We start from the raw sequence: 17,051 nt of genomic DNA on the forward strand, positions 1-17,051 counted from the left end.
TTTTTTACATCTTGAGTATTTTTTTTTAATAAATTACAAATATTTACAGAGAGAATTGTGGGAGTGGAAACCTGAAGCTTCAGATCTCTGGTTACCAGTGTCAAACCTTCATGATTCTTTACACATACTATGTTCAAAATGAATTAAATTGGCTTTCAACTTTCATAAACAACCAGCATGTAAACATAATGAAAAACACTCTATAGCTTGATGTTCTGAAAATATTAATGCATGGTGTTTTTCTTTTTGATTATTTTTAAACTTCATTATATACGCAACCTCAGTTTTCAAGTTTTTGTTCTAGTCTCAAGCAACTTAAAAACATACTATTATTTCCTAGGAATGAGTAAAAGTGAGATGACATTCTTAGAAGAATATGAAGTGCAAAGGCTTTAAAAGTCCTAAAAGTTAAAAAAATATGAAAAGCTTTAGGAAAAGCCCAAACCTGCTGTTAATAACACCTTTGTTTCAGTGCAACAATAAGCTAAAATGTAGTTTTATCACAGAATGAACCAGTGTCAGGACATGATCAGTTCGCCAGGCATCTAGCAACTCTAGGACATAGCTTTGTCTAGAACCAAGACTAGAAAATGCAAACTTCCACCCATCTGGGCCTGCTGAAGGATGAAGGGTTTTTTCTGACTGTATAAAAGCACTGATAAAAAAGTGAAAGCTCATCAGTTTTTGATTTGTCCACATTCATGCAAATATATAAAACTTTGCAAATTTCTAAATATCAACTACAAAGAGGCTTTAGTGTGTTAGTAAAAAAAACCTATAAAACCAACCATATAACAAACCATAAGGTTTGTGAAATGCTGAACCATATGGTTTGTTAAAATCATATAAAATAATTCAAAAGATTTTGTCCATGATTTGGCCTATTTGTCTTCACATAGTAGCACTAGAAAAGGAGGCTGTCTTTCCAGAAAAAATAGGCACTGGAAACAGTTCAGCCTGTCTTTAAAGTGCTTCTTGATGACACTCTGACAACTTCATTGCTTGTGGAAGCCCTTCAAGGGAAAAGGTAGCACCTCCTTCATCACTGAATTCTACTGCTTCTCTTCCATAGTTGTTTGGGTAACAAAGCAATTATTTGCTTCTGCTTTAGGATCTGAAATAAAAGAATAAGAAAAGCACACAGGTAAATTACTATATCTTTTCTTCTAGAAATTGAACTAGATACATGAGAATACTGCAGACTTTAAATACTAATGAGGTGTTGTGACCAAGACACTGTCACATGACTCGTAACAATCCAGTTAGAGCAGGTACATGACCAACGGTATATGATAGCCTCTAAACATTTTACCCAAATTATCTGTTTATGATTAGGCACATTCCTCTGCAACTGGACCACATTTTGAACATTTCTTACTTACTGCCAGCCACCTGCTAAGCAGCTGGTAACCTGTGAAGTTGTTCTGACTCCATGACTTTGGATCACATAATCAGGCAATTAAGACACCACTTCTATTCAAATATTTTATGTCTATGATCTCAATATCAGCTATGCATCACACATGCATGTGTTGCTGCTGCTATTTCTTCCACACAATAATGCCAGGTGCTTTTGGAGTTTTCTCTTTTGAGGATTGAAAATACAGCTCTTATTTGACAAGAAGACTGAAGGCAAAGGATGTTACAGTGCAGGAAGTTCAAGACTGCAGCCTAACTCATCACATGAAACATGCATCAGCCCCTAACCAGGCTGGTTTCCAACAAAGCACCCACAAGCCCACTTACATTGGTGTTTCCACCTTGTTGCACATGTAGCAATTCTATAAAGGGAGCCACCTGGATGTGCCAGGACACCATGCCCTTTGGTCTTTGCTCCCATTTTGATAGCACTACCTGTCCCTTCCACTAATCTCTAGCTCAGCATCACTCCAGGATAAGATGTCAGGAGACAGTCTAGGAGAGCAGAGTATGGTGACATATGGTACACAACTCTCAAAAAGAACGCCGTCCCTAGTGTGGTTCTCACAAGGTCCCAGGATAGGCCTGAAGTATTTTTATGATCGTGTGTTTAAAATCCAAGCAGGTTTACTGCTTTACTTTAGTGATGATACTAAAGAACATGATAAAAAAGCCAGTTGTACGTGTGTGTGTGTGTGTGAGTGTGTGTGTGTGTGTGTGCTTGTGTGCTATTTCCTCGTGTCTGTGCAGTGAGAGGGTCTGAATATGAAATAGGGTTCTGTCACTTTACAGCTTCAAGGATAAGCATCAGGTTTCACCCCCCCCACCCCCAGAACACACAAAATGTTCTGTTCTCACGAAGCAAGCACAGCTGCATCTGGTGCCTCAGCATGACATACCAACAGGCCAGTTTCACATGCTAAACCTTTAAGGGTGACACAGGAGCAGTTGTTTAGCCCAGCAAAGCAGCACATCACATAGACCAGGAATAATACACTGAGTTACTTCATTTGCCTTTGAGTATTACTCATGGTTAACTAACAGCATCTGACTCAGTTATTACGACACACCACACCTTCCTCTGCAGCTATGCAGATTGTTCTAAGTCCATTTCCTGGTTTCATGGCAGGTTCATCAGCAGTTTTGTCTGCATCACAGAGTCAAGTTTTTTATATTCAGTCCTAACTCCTTCCCACCCTCCCATTCATCCATGTTTTCTCACATTCGGAGATTTTTTCACCTCTCTTTTCAACATTGTTTTCAGCAAATACCAGAATTTCTAGACACAATTGCTTGGCTGGTAATTCAACAGAAGTATCAAACTTGGCAGAACAAAAAACTCTGCAGCAGTAAGGTACCACTTGCTTTCACACTGCTGTGCATTTTGAGAATGTTTAAATGGATTATGTGCACTAGCAGACTCCAAAGTGAGTGTGCACAAGGTAATCCATTGTGGTGCAGGAAAAAAGTATTTTTGCACCAGTAATAAAATTTTATCATCATTGTAATTTTTAAACCTTTATTTTGTGCATGTTTTATAATGTATGTCATACTTGAGTATGGTAATAATTGTATATAACTTATAAATACACATAAATTGGGTGTGCATGTTCAAAGTATTTTACTGATGTGGTAGACAATCACAAAAGGTTTGGTGACCGCTCACCTACAATACAAAAATCAGAAATTAGTATGAGAGGCCCACAGTTATACCACTCAAGTAAGGACTGTGTAACAGACAAAATTACATTTTTCATTTTTTTTTTCCAAGAAAGGAATATTATTCACAGTCAACCTCTGTGTCAGTCAGCACACTCTCCCAAGACAGAGAGCTTCACCCTCACATACCTTCTTTAGTGCAGCTGGAAGAGTTGTCCAGGTGCCCCCCATTTCCGCCTTCTGTATCCTGGGTCACTTCTGCAAGGACAAAGCCAATACTCAGACAATCCTGAACCTCACAACACTCTGCCTCTCTGCCCCAGATAGACCAAGAACAATCTGATTGGGATTTGGACCATTTGTTTGGCAACAATAGTAAACCCTGACCAACATGCCTCACTCCCAAGGGATCACCATCCAACACCTCCTGTCTCTCCTCCATTCCTGACTCTGCACTGTCTTCACAATCCCTCACACATCCTGTAAAGGCCAAGCACAGGAAGTGCTCAGCACCCGTGGTGCCACCCACTAGGTGGCATTAGGCAAAAGTCACACTGAACAAAGACTGCTCCACAGCCCAGGCACTTACCTCCTTCATTCATATCATGGCCATCTGCATGGTTACTGCGTGCATAACAATATAAAAAAGCTCCTGAAGAGCATCCAAAGGAGGGCCATTAGGATGGTGAAGGGTCTGAAGGGGAAGCCTTATGAGGAGTGGCTGAGGTCACTTGGTCTGTTCAGCTTGGAGGAGACTGAAGAGAGACCTCACCACACTCTACAACTTCCTCATGTGGGGAAGAGGAGATACAGGTATGATCTCCTCACTCTCATGACCAGTTACAGTCTAAGAGGAAATGGCATGAAGCTGAGTCAGAGCAGGTTTAGTTTGAATATCAAGAAAAGGTTTTTCACCCAGAGGGTGCTTGGGCACTGGAACAGGCTCCCAGGGAAGTGGTCAAAGCACCAAGCATGACAGAGCTCAAGAAGCATTTGAACAACACTCACAGGGATATGGTGTGATTTTTGGGGTGTTATCTGCAGGGCAGGAGCTGGAGTCAATCCTGATGTGTCCCTTCCAACTCACCAGATTCCATGATTCTATGAAGGGATCATGACCAGTTTGCCTACTGGGTTACTAGCACTGACTGCTCCACAGAACAGGCACTTACCTTCCTGATTTACACCATTCTTAACTATGTGCTTGTCTTTCTCATTCACGTCCCTGTCATTCTCATTCAATGCTCTGTCTGAAAAGAGATCAGAGAACAACTGCAGTCCCTCAGGAGCACAGTCCATTGCTTCTGGCCCTCCCCAGCACAGGCCCAGGGCTGAGAGCACACCTTCCTCTCTGCACATTAAGTACTGCTATGCTATCAGCAAAAGCCCTGCTTGAAATTGCTTTGTACACACATTTCAGAGAACATCATAGCCTTGCCTGCTATTTCCCATCCCTACAGCAGTGACTGCCTGTTCCCCAGGTGCTGCTGGCTGCACTGCACAGAGGTGCATTAACTCCCCTGCCTGATGCTCCCATTCTATTCTGCAACAAAATAAAGGACTTTATTTCCTGCATCTCGTGCCCAAATGGAAAACCTTTATCTATGGACCTGATTTCTCTCTTCCTGAACTGTGCGTTTCCCTCCTTTCTACTTTAACTCAGGTGTAAAATAAGCCTCCTTTTCCCATACCCATGTCTATGTATATGGAAACAGTTACACAAGTGATGACACAATCCTGCAGTACACCACACCTTCACCATCAGCTACACAATCCCTATTTCTTCAGATGAAAGAAAGCTGTTCCATACCCATTACAATACATGCAGGAAGAATAAGCAGCAAACCCCAGGGGCTTCCGGATTTTTCTGAGTTTCCTTTTCCTTACTGCCATCATTGGTGATTTTTTTTCCTTTATAGGAAAGACTTATGCCTTCTCCAGCCCCTTATCAGCCATTTGTGGAAATGGTGGAAGAGTTAGTGAGTGAATGAATCACTAGTGCAAAAGACTGGGGAAAAAATGGACATTTTTTCTTGAGCTGAACAATAATGTTCAATTTCACTAGCCCTTTGGAGTTAAAAGAACTTCTATTAAAAATACAGGACCCAGAAATTCCTTGAAATTTACACTGACTGGACTAAGAAAACAAAACTGGAGCTTTGCTTAACTGCCTGATGAATGCAGTCAAAAGACTTTCCTAAAGCATAAAGCAAGTGGAAGATACAGCAGGCTTTGTTCCTTAGAGAAGCACATTTCTGGATGAAGTATCTCCCAAATATGAATTTTGCAAGCTGGTAAGCATCCCATCTCTAAATTGGTGTGCTGAGGCTCTTATCTTTCCTCCATGCTTAGTTCTTTTTCCCACAGATGGCAAAAGCAGCATCATTCTCATCATATCAAGAGGGAAGGTGAACCCCCAAGAAGGTGTTTGCTCTATGCTGTTTACCAAACACAGCCTCCAGGTCTTTCTGATTTCTTTTCTAGTGATCTACCCATCAACATTTACTGTTCCCAAGGCAATAGGTTCTTCTAGGTCAACAGAGGAATGGTAAACTCTATACTCAGGACGTGCTAATATGGCTTGGACTACAAAAGGCCATGTGCAAAATTACTTTCCCCCTTCATGTTCCTCTGTTTTAGGGCTCCATCTCACTTGTTACCTGCTTCAGGCTCTTCATTCTCACAATGAACAGGGTGTGAAAATGCAGCTGCAAGAAAACACAAATCCTTTTCCAGAAACGTGTATGGAGGTAACACAGTAGTCTGCAAAATATGCAACTCAGCCTTAAAGTGACAACTTCATTATAACAGTTTTTAAAGATATTCCTGAGAACCACTATGTAATGCCACTTTAAGGACTCACAATAATTTCAACTTCCTTCCAGCAACCACTTAAGGTCCCAGACCATGACCAACACTTTATATTTATACCTACAACTTTATGAAAGTCTTGCCGATGTAGATCTATTGGTAAAGCTGCACAGATCTGCCATAAAAGAGCCAGAGATAGCTGAGAAGAGAATCTGCATCTACTTTTTTTACTTCATCTGTGTTGCACTAACACTGTAACTTTAAACCCTTGCTCTTTGCAGACCTTAAAGAATCTTTAATAGAAACATTCTAAAGCAAATTTAAGTGCAGTACCAAAATGAGGTTTTTTGGGGGCTTTACTGGGATTTTTTTCCTACCCATACTTCTCATTTTCTCACTTTCAGATTCATCAATAGTCTTGACTTCAGTGGGCTCTAAACCGTGGGCAAGAACCACAGCTTTAACAAATGTAAGGTACCAGACTGAGCACCCACATGAAGGCACTGTGAGCTCAACACCAGAACAGTCCAAGAGAGCACTGAGCCTGCCACCTGATGGCAGGAGCTCTGGCCATTCCCCACTGAAACACTGTTTGGTCTGGTAACAGAACATTTCTTAAGAATCTTACCCTGTGCTCCCCAGCCTGCTTGACTGCCTTGGGGGTTAATTTCAGTTGGTTCCTAAAAACAGACCACAGTCCTGGCAACAAAACTCCTATATGTTAAAGCTCGAATATGATAGCCAAATTCAAAGGGGCACAGACTAAAGGAGTTGCCCCCTTCCTTAGCTGCTCCCTATATAGAGTGATTTCCACAACCCAATACACAAGAAACCAGAAAACAGAGCAATCTTGCTGCAAATTAAGGAAGTAAAAAAAAAACCCAAAAGCACTCCAACAAAACACTAAGAATAAAACAAAACAAAAAATCCACAACCAAACAAAGAAACCCCCCCCCCAAAACTCAAAAAAACCTCAATGCAGATTAGAATGGACAGCAGAAGCCCAGGCAGAGATCTGGACAGGAAGAGAAGAAGAGAGGCATGACTGATTGTCCTACAGTGTGCACTTTTCCAGCCCTCATCCTGAGGCCAGCCCCAATTCTCCATTGTTAGAAAGGTAATTCACCTCCAAAGACAGCTGCTGACCAGGAAAATCTCAGGCCCTTCACTGTCAGTAACTTTGCCAGCCCCCCATACACATTCACTAGGTGCAAGTCCCTATAATCATCCAATATTGGACCTCAAGTAGTGAGATTTTGACTCTGCATGTACATACTTTGAAAACCAATTCAAAAGCTCAGATCCTGCAAAAAAGGAAAGAGCAAATCAGACTCCCTGCTCCAACCAAGAGCAGGTGTTTAGAAACATTAATACCCCAATACAGGTTTCTTACCTCCCTCTGAGTTAGATTGTTTTTGGCTGTTCCCAGGGAAAAGTTGCTCATGTTCTCCTATAAAGAAATTTATATGTTTTAGAAAGTATGTATTAATGACCTGGAAAAAAATAACTACAGTCAAAGAAAACTTATTCCTTTACCTCTCCAATGAAAGACTACACTGACACAGAATAAAAACTGACAAGCCCACACCAAGCATCAGTCTGATTTCCACACATTTGTGACAGTATCTTACCTGAGCCATTCACTGGACTGTTATTCTGAGCAGTTCTTCTTCCTGTTCCAAGTTTAATTATACCTGCACACAAATAGAATATTTGGAGAAATTACTCAGAAACAAAGTTTTGTGCATTTGGAAACTTGTTGACGGCCTCCATTCATTCCATTGCCCTCTCCAACCCCCAGCCAAAGAATAATACACTTCACTGCGAAAATGCAACTGAATACTTGACTTGGAGGAAAAAAAAAAAAGAAATACTGTTTTGAGGGAAAGACAGTCAGTGAGAGATTAACAGAATGAGTCTTCTGCGACAGCAAGTCAGAACACATCTAGTCAAATCTAAGGTGGAGCTTAGCAATTTCTGATTATATGTCTTGCACTTAAAATAGTAAACTTCTGCTGTTTGATTATACCTGTGCAATGCTTATCCTACCAAGGTATAACAGGTTTATTTTCTTTCCCTCATTGTTTCAAGGGAAGTAACTGAACTGTTTTGATTCTAACTGATGGTCAGTTTTGAGTGACATTCTTTGTGTGTTAACACCAAGAGCAGTGTTGTTTAACACCACCAACATGAACAAGGACACAGAAGGCACTTTCAGAAAGCTAGTAGGGGACATGCTGGAAAGCAGTCTTGCCACTCAAATTGACTTCAACAACCTGGAGAAACCTGCTGGCAAAAAAAGTTGTGCTATTCAGAGGCAAACAAAGTCCCGAGTCTCTTAAGTCAGCCCATGGACCACTAGGGGCTGGGCTCTACCTGGCTAGGAAACAGCTCTGCAGGAAAGGACCTGAAAGCATGAACAAACTCAACATTACTCAGAAAAATGTGCTCTTGCAGTAGATGGCTCCAAATACCCGGCTGTGTTAGCAGAAGTGCAGTCACCCCATCAACACAAATAATTCCTCCTCTCAATGTTTGGGACACCCCATGTGGAGCACTCTCTCTAGTTTTAGTCTCCCAGTTAATGTAAAAACACCACCTTTCTGAAGCTAGTCCAAAAAATGTCCACCAAGATGTCTAGGGGCAGGAGCTGTGCAAGGAGGTGCTGAGAGTTGGGTTTGTTCAGCCTCAAGAAGAAGAATAAGAGGATGAAGGATAAGAGGATGATGGATAAGAGGATGATCACTGCAGTCTACAACTACAGAAAACTCTCAGAAAAAAAAAAAGGAGACAATGGCTAACAGTTGCCAAAGGGCAATTCCTAACAGAAATAAGGACAATATCCATCCCTACAAGAGTGATTCAGCATTAAAACACATGCTGAAAGAGGCTGGGAAATTCCCACCCTTGGAAAGTTTGACTGGACAAGGCCTTAAGCAACCTGGTCTAGCTTTGAAGTTGGTCATGCTTTGAGCAGTAAGTTGAAGGAAACTTCCAGAGATGTCTTCCCACCTAGTTTACTTTATGATTCCATGCCAACAGAAACTAAATGGACAATGAACAGGAAGGCAAAAGGTCCACATGCAATATATATCTATTTATGTCCTGATCAGAATATCATCAATTAGTCCTTCCCAGATGGGAGATGCATCCAATACTCTTCACCCTGCAGCCACCTCCAAGTGGTGGCCCCATCTGGAAGTCAACATGAATCTTCCATGCAGAGCATGCATAGGATGAAGAAATGTATTCCTGTTTGGGACTCTCCAACACACAGAGAAAAGATGGCGTGCCCCTCTTTTTCAAATCAGAAGACAATTTAATACAGAAATTCAAAAACGTGGCAGAAAAAGATACACAGCAATAGCCTATAATTACTATTTCTGACTAAACTGTCAGACTTACAAAAAAGATAGTAGAATTCAGTGTAGGGATGGATAGAAAAACAAATACAGAACTCCAAGATGATGGCAATACAGGCTGCCAGGAGGCACAGAAGGTCCCATTTATCAGTTGACCACACTGAGTTGTCAGATTGGACTCGGCATATCATATTCAGATCTGGTAGAAGCCTGTCCAAATAATAAATGGGATCTTGAGGGCAGCTTTATAATGCTCTCAAAAAAAGCTGTGAAAACACACTCAGGTAAGAACGGGAGAGGCTACAAATACTTGGTTAGTAGAAACACACTGTAAATCAAACACCCAGTCTGAAGGAGAACTATGCAAATGCAAACTGCAGTTTTTCCTAGGACTCAGAGCCCAGTGTCAGAATGCAAGTAAGTCCAGTACATTATTTCCTTCAAATTTATTCATTTTTGCCTAAATTTGACTTGTTTCTTCTATTGTTTTTACAAAACACTTGATGGTCAGAAATTTTCACACATTCTACAGAACCTTAGATGAGTATAATCTGGAAGCACATAAAGCTTCTAGTTAGGAAGTTTATGCATACCTTTCCTGCGCAGGAGTACTGGGATTCCTACTAGGACTCCTATTAGGATAATAGCTGCAATAAGGTAATATCTATGTCGTTTGTGAAAACTGTCTCCTTTAAAAAAAAAAAAAATGAAAAAGGGAAAGGTTAGTTAAAAAGCAACTGTGTGATACACTAGTTCAGCAGAGATACAGCCCCAAATATTTTTATAGCTATTTTTTTCAAAGTAACCTCAATAAATCAATACATCAGAGTCAGTTATTAGCAAATCCCTGAGCCATCTCCAGGACAGTTACATGTTAAGTACCTCATTTCAGTGAAGGCACATCACCACTTGAAAGGCAATGGCTATTCCAGTTCTTGGCCTATGAAAGACTGAGCCAGATTTCAAACAAATGAAATTTCAGCAAATATCTTGTATCGGGTTTGCACTGCAAGGTTTTGATGATTTCTGTGAGAAGATGCCAGAAGCTGTCCCCATCTCAGATAGAGCTAATGCTAAGCTGGATCTGCTGCTGGCCAAGGCAGAGCCCATCAGCGACTGTGGTAGTGTCTCTAGGATAATACTTCTAAGAAAAGGGAAAAACTGCTGGACAACAACAGCAAGGGGGAGAGGGGAGTGACAATATGTGAGAGAATCTGCCCAACAGACACCAAGGTCAGTGCAGAAGGAGATGCAGGGGCTGGAGCAGTGATTTCCCTGCAGCCCATGGAGGAGCCCACATCAGAACAGGGGGTGCCCAAAGGAGGCTGTGACCCCATGGGAAACCCACACTGGAGCAGCCTCCTGGCAGGACCTGTGGCCCCATGGAGAGAGGAGCCCACACTGGAGCAGCTTTGCTGGCAGGACTTCTGACCCTGTGGGGAAGCCACACTGGAGCAGTTCATGAAGAACTGTGGCCTGTGGGAAGGACTCATGTTGGAGAAGTTCATGGGGGCTGTCTCCTGTGGGAGGGAGCCCACACTGGTTCAGGGGAGAATGTGAGGAGTCCTGCCCCTAAGGAGGAAGGACAATGTGTAATGAGCTGACTGCAAGCCCCATTCCCCATACCCCTGTGCTGCTCAGGGAGACCTGCTCAGGTAACGATATTGGGAGTGAAATTGAGTCTGGGAAGAAAGGAGGGGTTTCAGAGAGGTGTTTTAGATTTGCTCTTGTTTTTCATTATCCTGCTCTTGATTTTGACTGGCAATAAATTAAACTCATTTTCCCAAAGTCAAGTCTGTTTTGCCTGTGACAGTAATGGCCAAATGACCTCTCTCTGTCCTTGCCTCAACCCATGAGGCATTTATCATATTTTCTCCTTCCTGCCCCACAGAGGAGAGGGAGTGACAGATCAGCCTGATGGGCATCTTGCAGCCAGCCAAGGTCAACCCACCACATGCCTCACATCTAACAAGTTTATCCAGTAAAGGAAGAATTCTATACTAGTAAACCATGACGATTACTTTTGCACAGTGATGAGAACTTTTGTCAGGGACTGCCGTATGCACCCTTCAAAGCAGACGGTTCCAAACCTGTTCTCACTCTGTGTTTAAAGAAACCCTAAAAATTCAAGTCTCAAGCTGAAGGCTATCCCAAAGCAATAAGTTACAGGAAGAAAACTCTCTTTTCTATCTTATACCTCTCCATGAAGTAGGAAGGAACTATGCTCATTGACTCATGCACTTGCTAGATGAGAAATTATTTTATCTTATGGCTGCTAGATGACTCGCTTGAAATGGCTGAATAGTTTCACTCCAACTCATGGAGAGCAGTACAAAGAGGACAAGTTCCTAGCATTAATTACATAAGGGCAGAAGGTTCAGAAGAGATCTTCTAAGACCTTCTAATCCTTATTATTACTCAATCAAGTCACAGCTAAAGGTTTTATTCTGTGGAGATTCCTGCAAAAATTATCTTTCTAGGGGGATCAAACTGTCATCCTCATACTTTTCACAAACTTTATACACACTTTTAGCTGACAAATCACTTCTGATGCTTTTTACTCTTTAAATTCAATTTCCTGGGGAAACAGGAGAAACCTTACAAAGGCCACGCTGCTTCCCAAACAAGCCTCTTAGACCTGTGTTTGCAACATGACACATTTATTACCTTTTTCTTCCGGAAGGCATTGAATCAAAGAGATTTCGGACCTCCTTTCCGTTTGTGAAAATTTAATGATACATGTAGCATTGGTGGTAGTATCAACATTCTCCAAAGGGATGGAAAGCTCCTGGTTCTGATAACTGCATGGATCGTTACTGAGCTTCCAAGCATAATTCAGAGACCCCTGGAAATTTGCTGTACAGCTTAGTACAAGTTCATCACCACTGGTGTTGCAACTTATTTTAGGTTCTGGAAGGGAATCTAGAAGGAGAGAAAACATTCTGTATTAGTTTAGTTATAAACTATATATAATTTCAGCACAGGACAAGGGCTGGAGCAATGAAAGCAGCAGGAGAGTTCATAGACAAAAGTGTGGGGGTATGTGCACACATGCTTGAGAAAGAAATGTGTTTCTGAAAGTGACCTGTAAACCCGCTGTTTGTGGTTCTCCAATTCCTAGTCCAAGAGTCCTCGTGGTTCACTGTCCACAGGGCTAACAGACACACTGGTCACATATATTTCCCAAAGACTACTAGTGAGGCTGAGTAGATCTGCACAGGATGATGCCACAGATATTCAGGCATGTGTAATATGCCTGCAGGAATATCTTTAATAGACATATAATGCCTGGGATTACCTGGTCAGCTTGCTCAAAAAGCTTAATTGTCTACCTGAAAGTGCAGTGTGCCATCTACACGTTCTAGAAGTCACCCCAAGGTGAGTAATGATGGGCACACAAATGAGATGCCACCTTTGAAAATTTGTTCAAAGTGGCTAAGCAACTTAAAAATAGACAATGAACAGCCCCCTCTGTTTCTGTTTGCTTCCTTGACAAATATACAATGCCCTTTCTAGACATTTTAAAGTGAATAGTGGTTCACATTCTTTATGCAGTTCTTCCAGTACTTACCTAACACAAAAAGTACAAAGTTTAAGTGGTGATCTGTCACAGAATCCCAGTACTGTAACTCATATGTGCCAGCATCATCCTTCTCCAAGTTAACTATAGTCAAGGATCCATTCTCCATAAGTACACTCCTGTCGCGGAGAGGACCAAAATATGTCGGTTTATTTTGCTCTTCCCATTCAGCCACTTTATCTTTGTTTTTCTTCCAGATAGTTTCCACTATTTTTCGGTCTATTTGTACTGGAAAAGTAAAATTTTCTCCCATGATGCCAACTAGGTCCTTAGAGTAGATGTGTGCTAGAGAGGGGGGGGAAAATAAAAAGTTACTTCAACAATTGTTTTATAAAACATTGCTTGACTAATGCCCTATGCAATATCAGATACATTCAAATTTAGGTTACAAGCACATCACAAAGTTGCAAACCAAGGTACACATCAGTTAAGAATTACCCAAACCCAGGTTGGCAGCACAACTGTACGACAGGCACAGCAAAGGAATCCAGTTTCCACATTCTGGTCCCAGGCAGAATAATTGCCCAAATGATCTTCCCTATCCTAAGCCCCTCTATCCTCACTACTTTCCCTCTGTTCACTTGAATTAGGCCTCCTGCCCATGATCTGGTGAAAAATATAAAATGAAGAATTGTCACCACCAAAATCTGTTTTAGCATCTTGTTGCAGAACACCCAGACTGAAGTTCCTGCTGATCGAATAAACTGCAATTTTTTCCAGTATGAATATTCACAGTTAATAAAAAGTACACTTTTGATGCAAAACTGCTATTGAGTTCAAAGCACCTGCTCTGAAGCCATGGGAGTATTAGGGATTTTCCTTGAAATGTCACTTAAGCAAGTTTATTTCACAGCCAATATATGTGAAACAGCACCCCATCCTCTGAGATCTAGCAGAACTGTCAGCAAGAATGAAGCTGTTCAGAAACCTCCACTGCTTTCAGTTTCAAGTCAATTACATTCTGCTAAAAATGCCCAGGCAATCAATTTAAATAAATAAACCACAACAGAAGAGAGATAAGAGATTTTCCTTAATTTTAATTGAAAACAGCTAAATTTGTGAGAAAAAAACCCTCTTGATCTAACAGACAAAATCCTGCCGTGGGGAAGGGACCACAACATTTAAACCAACAGTATCTCTGTGTCTCTGCTTCAGTCTTCAGAAATCACCTCCAACTTCTAAATAGCTCCAAATGGCTCTAGAAAACTTGCAAGATCACTGCCATGGCAGACAGGAACATAGACAAAAAACACTTAGGAATCGAGTTCAAGTTACACTTGCATTTAGGAATCGATTTTGGTCCACAGAAGCTGGTAACCTTTTACTCCTATGTTGAAGGAAGGGCATGGTTAAGATACAAATGAGGTCTCACATTAAGGCAGGATTCCAAATCTGCACCATGTAAAACTTCCCTTTAAACAGTAGCTATGCATGGTGAAACAAATATTTCAGATGTAAACTTCTCAAGCCAACTGGTTCCAAGTGACAGCTAGTATTCTGGGTTTTATCTTTTTTTGTTTATTCCTAAATGGCATCAGTTTAAGGACCCATCAATTCCTATATCCTGACAGAGAGAACGTCAGCTAGGCCTTCCTTTCCCACTGCTAAAGGATAGTGCTTGTCAGCTCTTCTGCCACACCATAGAAACACAGACTTTCTCTGACAGCACAATGAACACAAGCAATAGAAACTCACTTCCGTGTGCTTGGCTAGAGAACTGCACACACGTGTCTCCTCCATGCCTTACCTTCTATAGACTATCCAGTTTGTTTGCAATCTACCCATGCAAGCACTCTTCTCACGCCACTGGAGTTGCAACTTCTTGTTTTCTGCACCTACATGGTCTCCTTTTCCAGGCACAGGGATTGTAGAAGTAACCAGGGTAAGCTATCAACTCCCACATCTTGTCAACACTACCTACCTGCTTTCTTTGTATTCTACCCTGTTCAGGTAGATTTTAAACATTTTACTTGAGCATCTCTTTCCACCTATCTCAATTAATGATTTCCAGAAGAAAAAAGAACTCAGAAACTCCAGACTTTTTGTCTGGAGACCACAAGATTGCAAGACCCTGGGTAGGGTGGAACACTATTTCGATCTGATGAAGCCTGGAGTCTTGTTAGAGACCTTTGTTTCATAAAGACAATTTCCAGGAGCACATATTCCTCAAGAAGTCATCCCTCACTGCCTAAGGACCTATGGTATTCCTAGTATGGAGAAAAACTCCCTGCTCTTCCCACTGTGAAATTCTACCTCTCAGTAGCTTTAGCTCACAGACACAACCAGGCTGTGGTGCCTTGACATCAGCATAAGCCAAACCACAGTGCCTCTTGACAAGAGCCTTCAGCAAGGACAGCAGCTGCTTGCTGGGCCCTGAGAACACAAGCAAAGACAGCCACCACTGCTCAGCCAACCACTCATAAGTTCCTACGTTTGGGTGTTGATGCAGGTAAATGCTCCATGTCTTTACTTTCTTTCAGTTAGTCATAAGTGCTAGGCTGGAGTTATGAGAGCAAAGTTGTTGCTTCTTCAAGTCCAGGAGTGAGACTGAAGGAAAGCAGAGCTGAAAAAACCCCACATTTTCTCTCCACAGGTTCTGCATGGCACAGGGGAGCACTGCTGTCTTCAGCACACTCTCTTCATGCTGGCTGGTGGAACAAAAGCTTGGCAGCAAGGAGCTGATGAGCTCCTCCCATTCAGGGCTCCTAGCAGCAGAACAAGGAAAAGTTTATTCCTCAAGGATAACAGTCATCTCCCACGTTAAAACATCCCGTCTCTGGGTTTATGTCCATGTTTCACTGGTCTAGTGAAAATGTGAAGAAATCTCCCACCCAGTGCCATCAGCTTCCTTTTTTCAAAGAAAGCATACAGAAATATTGCATAAGCTCATAACCACGCATCTTTGAGCTTCTGGAAAAATATGTGTCATCATGTTTTCTAAATTCCTGAGAAACCCTTCCCCATCTTTTCTACTTCATTTTATATGGAAACATATTTCCTATTCCACAGTGGTGAGCAAAGGGGGAGAAGTGACAACCAAACACTCTCTCACACACTCTTTTGGAACTGCCTTTTCTTTCATTTCTCTGCCTTCTCCCTCTCTTCTTATCGTAGCCTATTATTCCAAGATAAAGGTCACACAACAAAATAGCGGTGTGCTAAGGGCTCCAGTAGCCTCTACAGAAACCATCAGACTACCGGCTCCTGTATCTCCTAAAACCCACTCCAAAATCCTTCTTATGCCAAGTCTTTGTGTTCTTTCCTTCCAGTCAAATCACATGCTCAAAGTGGCACAGATAAAGAGGAGCAAGCATTGTGTGGGCAAAGCCTCTTCTGCAAACCACCAGCTCACCCTGTCTACATCATCTTCTGCTCTCACTTCTCCAGCAGCCAGACCCACACAACTCAGTGCTGTACTCCAGTTTTAATATTCCCCAGACTAATTCGGACTCTTTCAGCATTTTAGCAGGCTAAAGGCATCCATATTCAGTTCAGACTAAGTAGAACTTAATACTTCATTTACCAGCAATAAACACTTTATTACTGTATTTATCTACCTGGTTTGACTTGCTTCACTATTTTTCTTGGAGCTGACCTAAAGCTTAGTTATTTTGGAGAACATCTGTAAGCTAAGCTCTTTTTATTTTTAAGACTATCATTATTTTTGGTCTCAAATACCTATTTGAAATGCACATAGGTATATATTAGGTCTATACAGGCAGCAGCTAGGTTCTCCCATTACCATTAAGACACTAACATCCCACCTGCTTGAAACTGGGTGGAAAAGTCCTTACTAATTAATTTATGGCAACGAACTATTTGCTTCAGGAGTAGGACTTTCTAAAGAGTAGACTTTTAATTGTTGGAACTTCCCAACTACCCCTCTCTTCAGGTTTTTTAGAATTTTGAATTCCCCCAGCAACTGCCACCAGCAGACAATTATGTTCCCTCCTAACCCTCAAAACCACCAGGTGCAGAAAACCCTGAAATAAATATTCAGTCCAGAAGGACTATGAGAATATTCACCAACCATAGTCCTCTGAATTCCCCCACAGGCCACAAACACAACTCACTTCCCAAACTCCAGTGAGAAAGCACTTAGAGCCATGGTGTAAAAGCACAAGCAAAAGCCACAGCCAGGAGAGAGAGAACACAGATGACCATAAGCTGTAGCAGCAGCCCAGGCTGTTGCAAAATAAAATCAGATTTGTGCAGGAATT

The 17,051-nt window shown here is 41.6% G+C and overlaps 1 protein-coding gene across 3 annotated transcripts in view; it reads right to left on the reverse strand.

The window, feature by feature from the left end:
- The window catches only part of CD58 (CD58 molecule), a 21,854-nt gene continuing 4,803 nt past the window's right edge, over positions 1-17,051 (reverse strand). The window contains exons 2-10 of one of the 3 annotated variants that reach the window (XM_053971195.1): positions 12,823-13,116; positions 11,919-12,173; positions 9,845-9,940; positions 7,521-7,583; positions 7,283-7,339; positions 5,739-5,786; positions 4,251-4,328; positions 3,268-3,336; positions 1-1,114 (exon numbers count right to left, since the gene is read on the reverse strand). In XM_053971195.1, coding sequence (XP_053827170.1) covers positions 1,053-1,114; positions 3,268-3,336; positions 4,251-4,328; positions 5,739-5,786; positions 7,283-7,339; positions 7,521-7,583; positions 9,845-9,940; positions 11,919-12,173; positions 12,823-13,116 — 1,022 coding nt within the window. In that variant the 3' untranslated portion in view covers positions 1-1,052. Of the gene's footprint in view, positions 1,115-3,267; positions 3,337-4,250; positions 4,329-5,738; positions 5,787-7,165; positions 7,194-7,282; positions 7,340-7,520; positions 7,584-9,844; positions 9,941-11,918; positions 12,174-12,822; positions 13,117-17,051 lie in introns of those variants that run through there. The other 2 variants (XM_053971196.1, XM_053971197.1) reach the window with 2 other exon arrangements.

Source organism: Vidua macroura, chromosome 2, assembly GCF_024509145.1.
Source record: "Vidua macroura isolate BioBank_ID:100142 chromosome 2, ASM2450914v1, whole genome shotgun sequence".
Taxonomy (NCBI): Eukaryota; Metazoa; Chordata; class Aves; order Passeriformes; family Viduidae; genus Vidua; species Vidua macroura.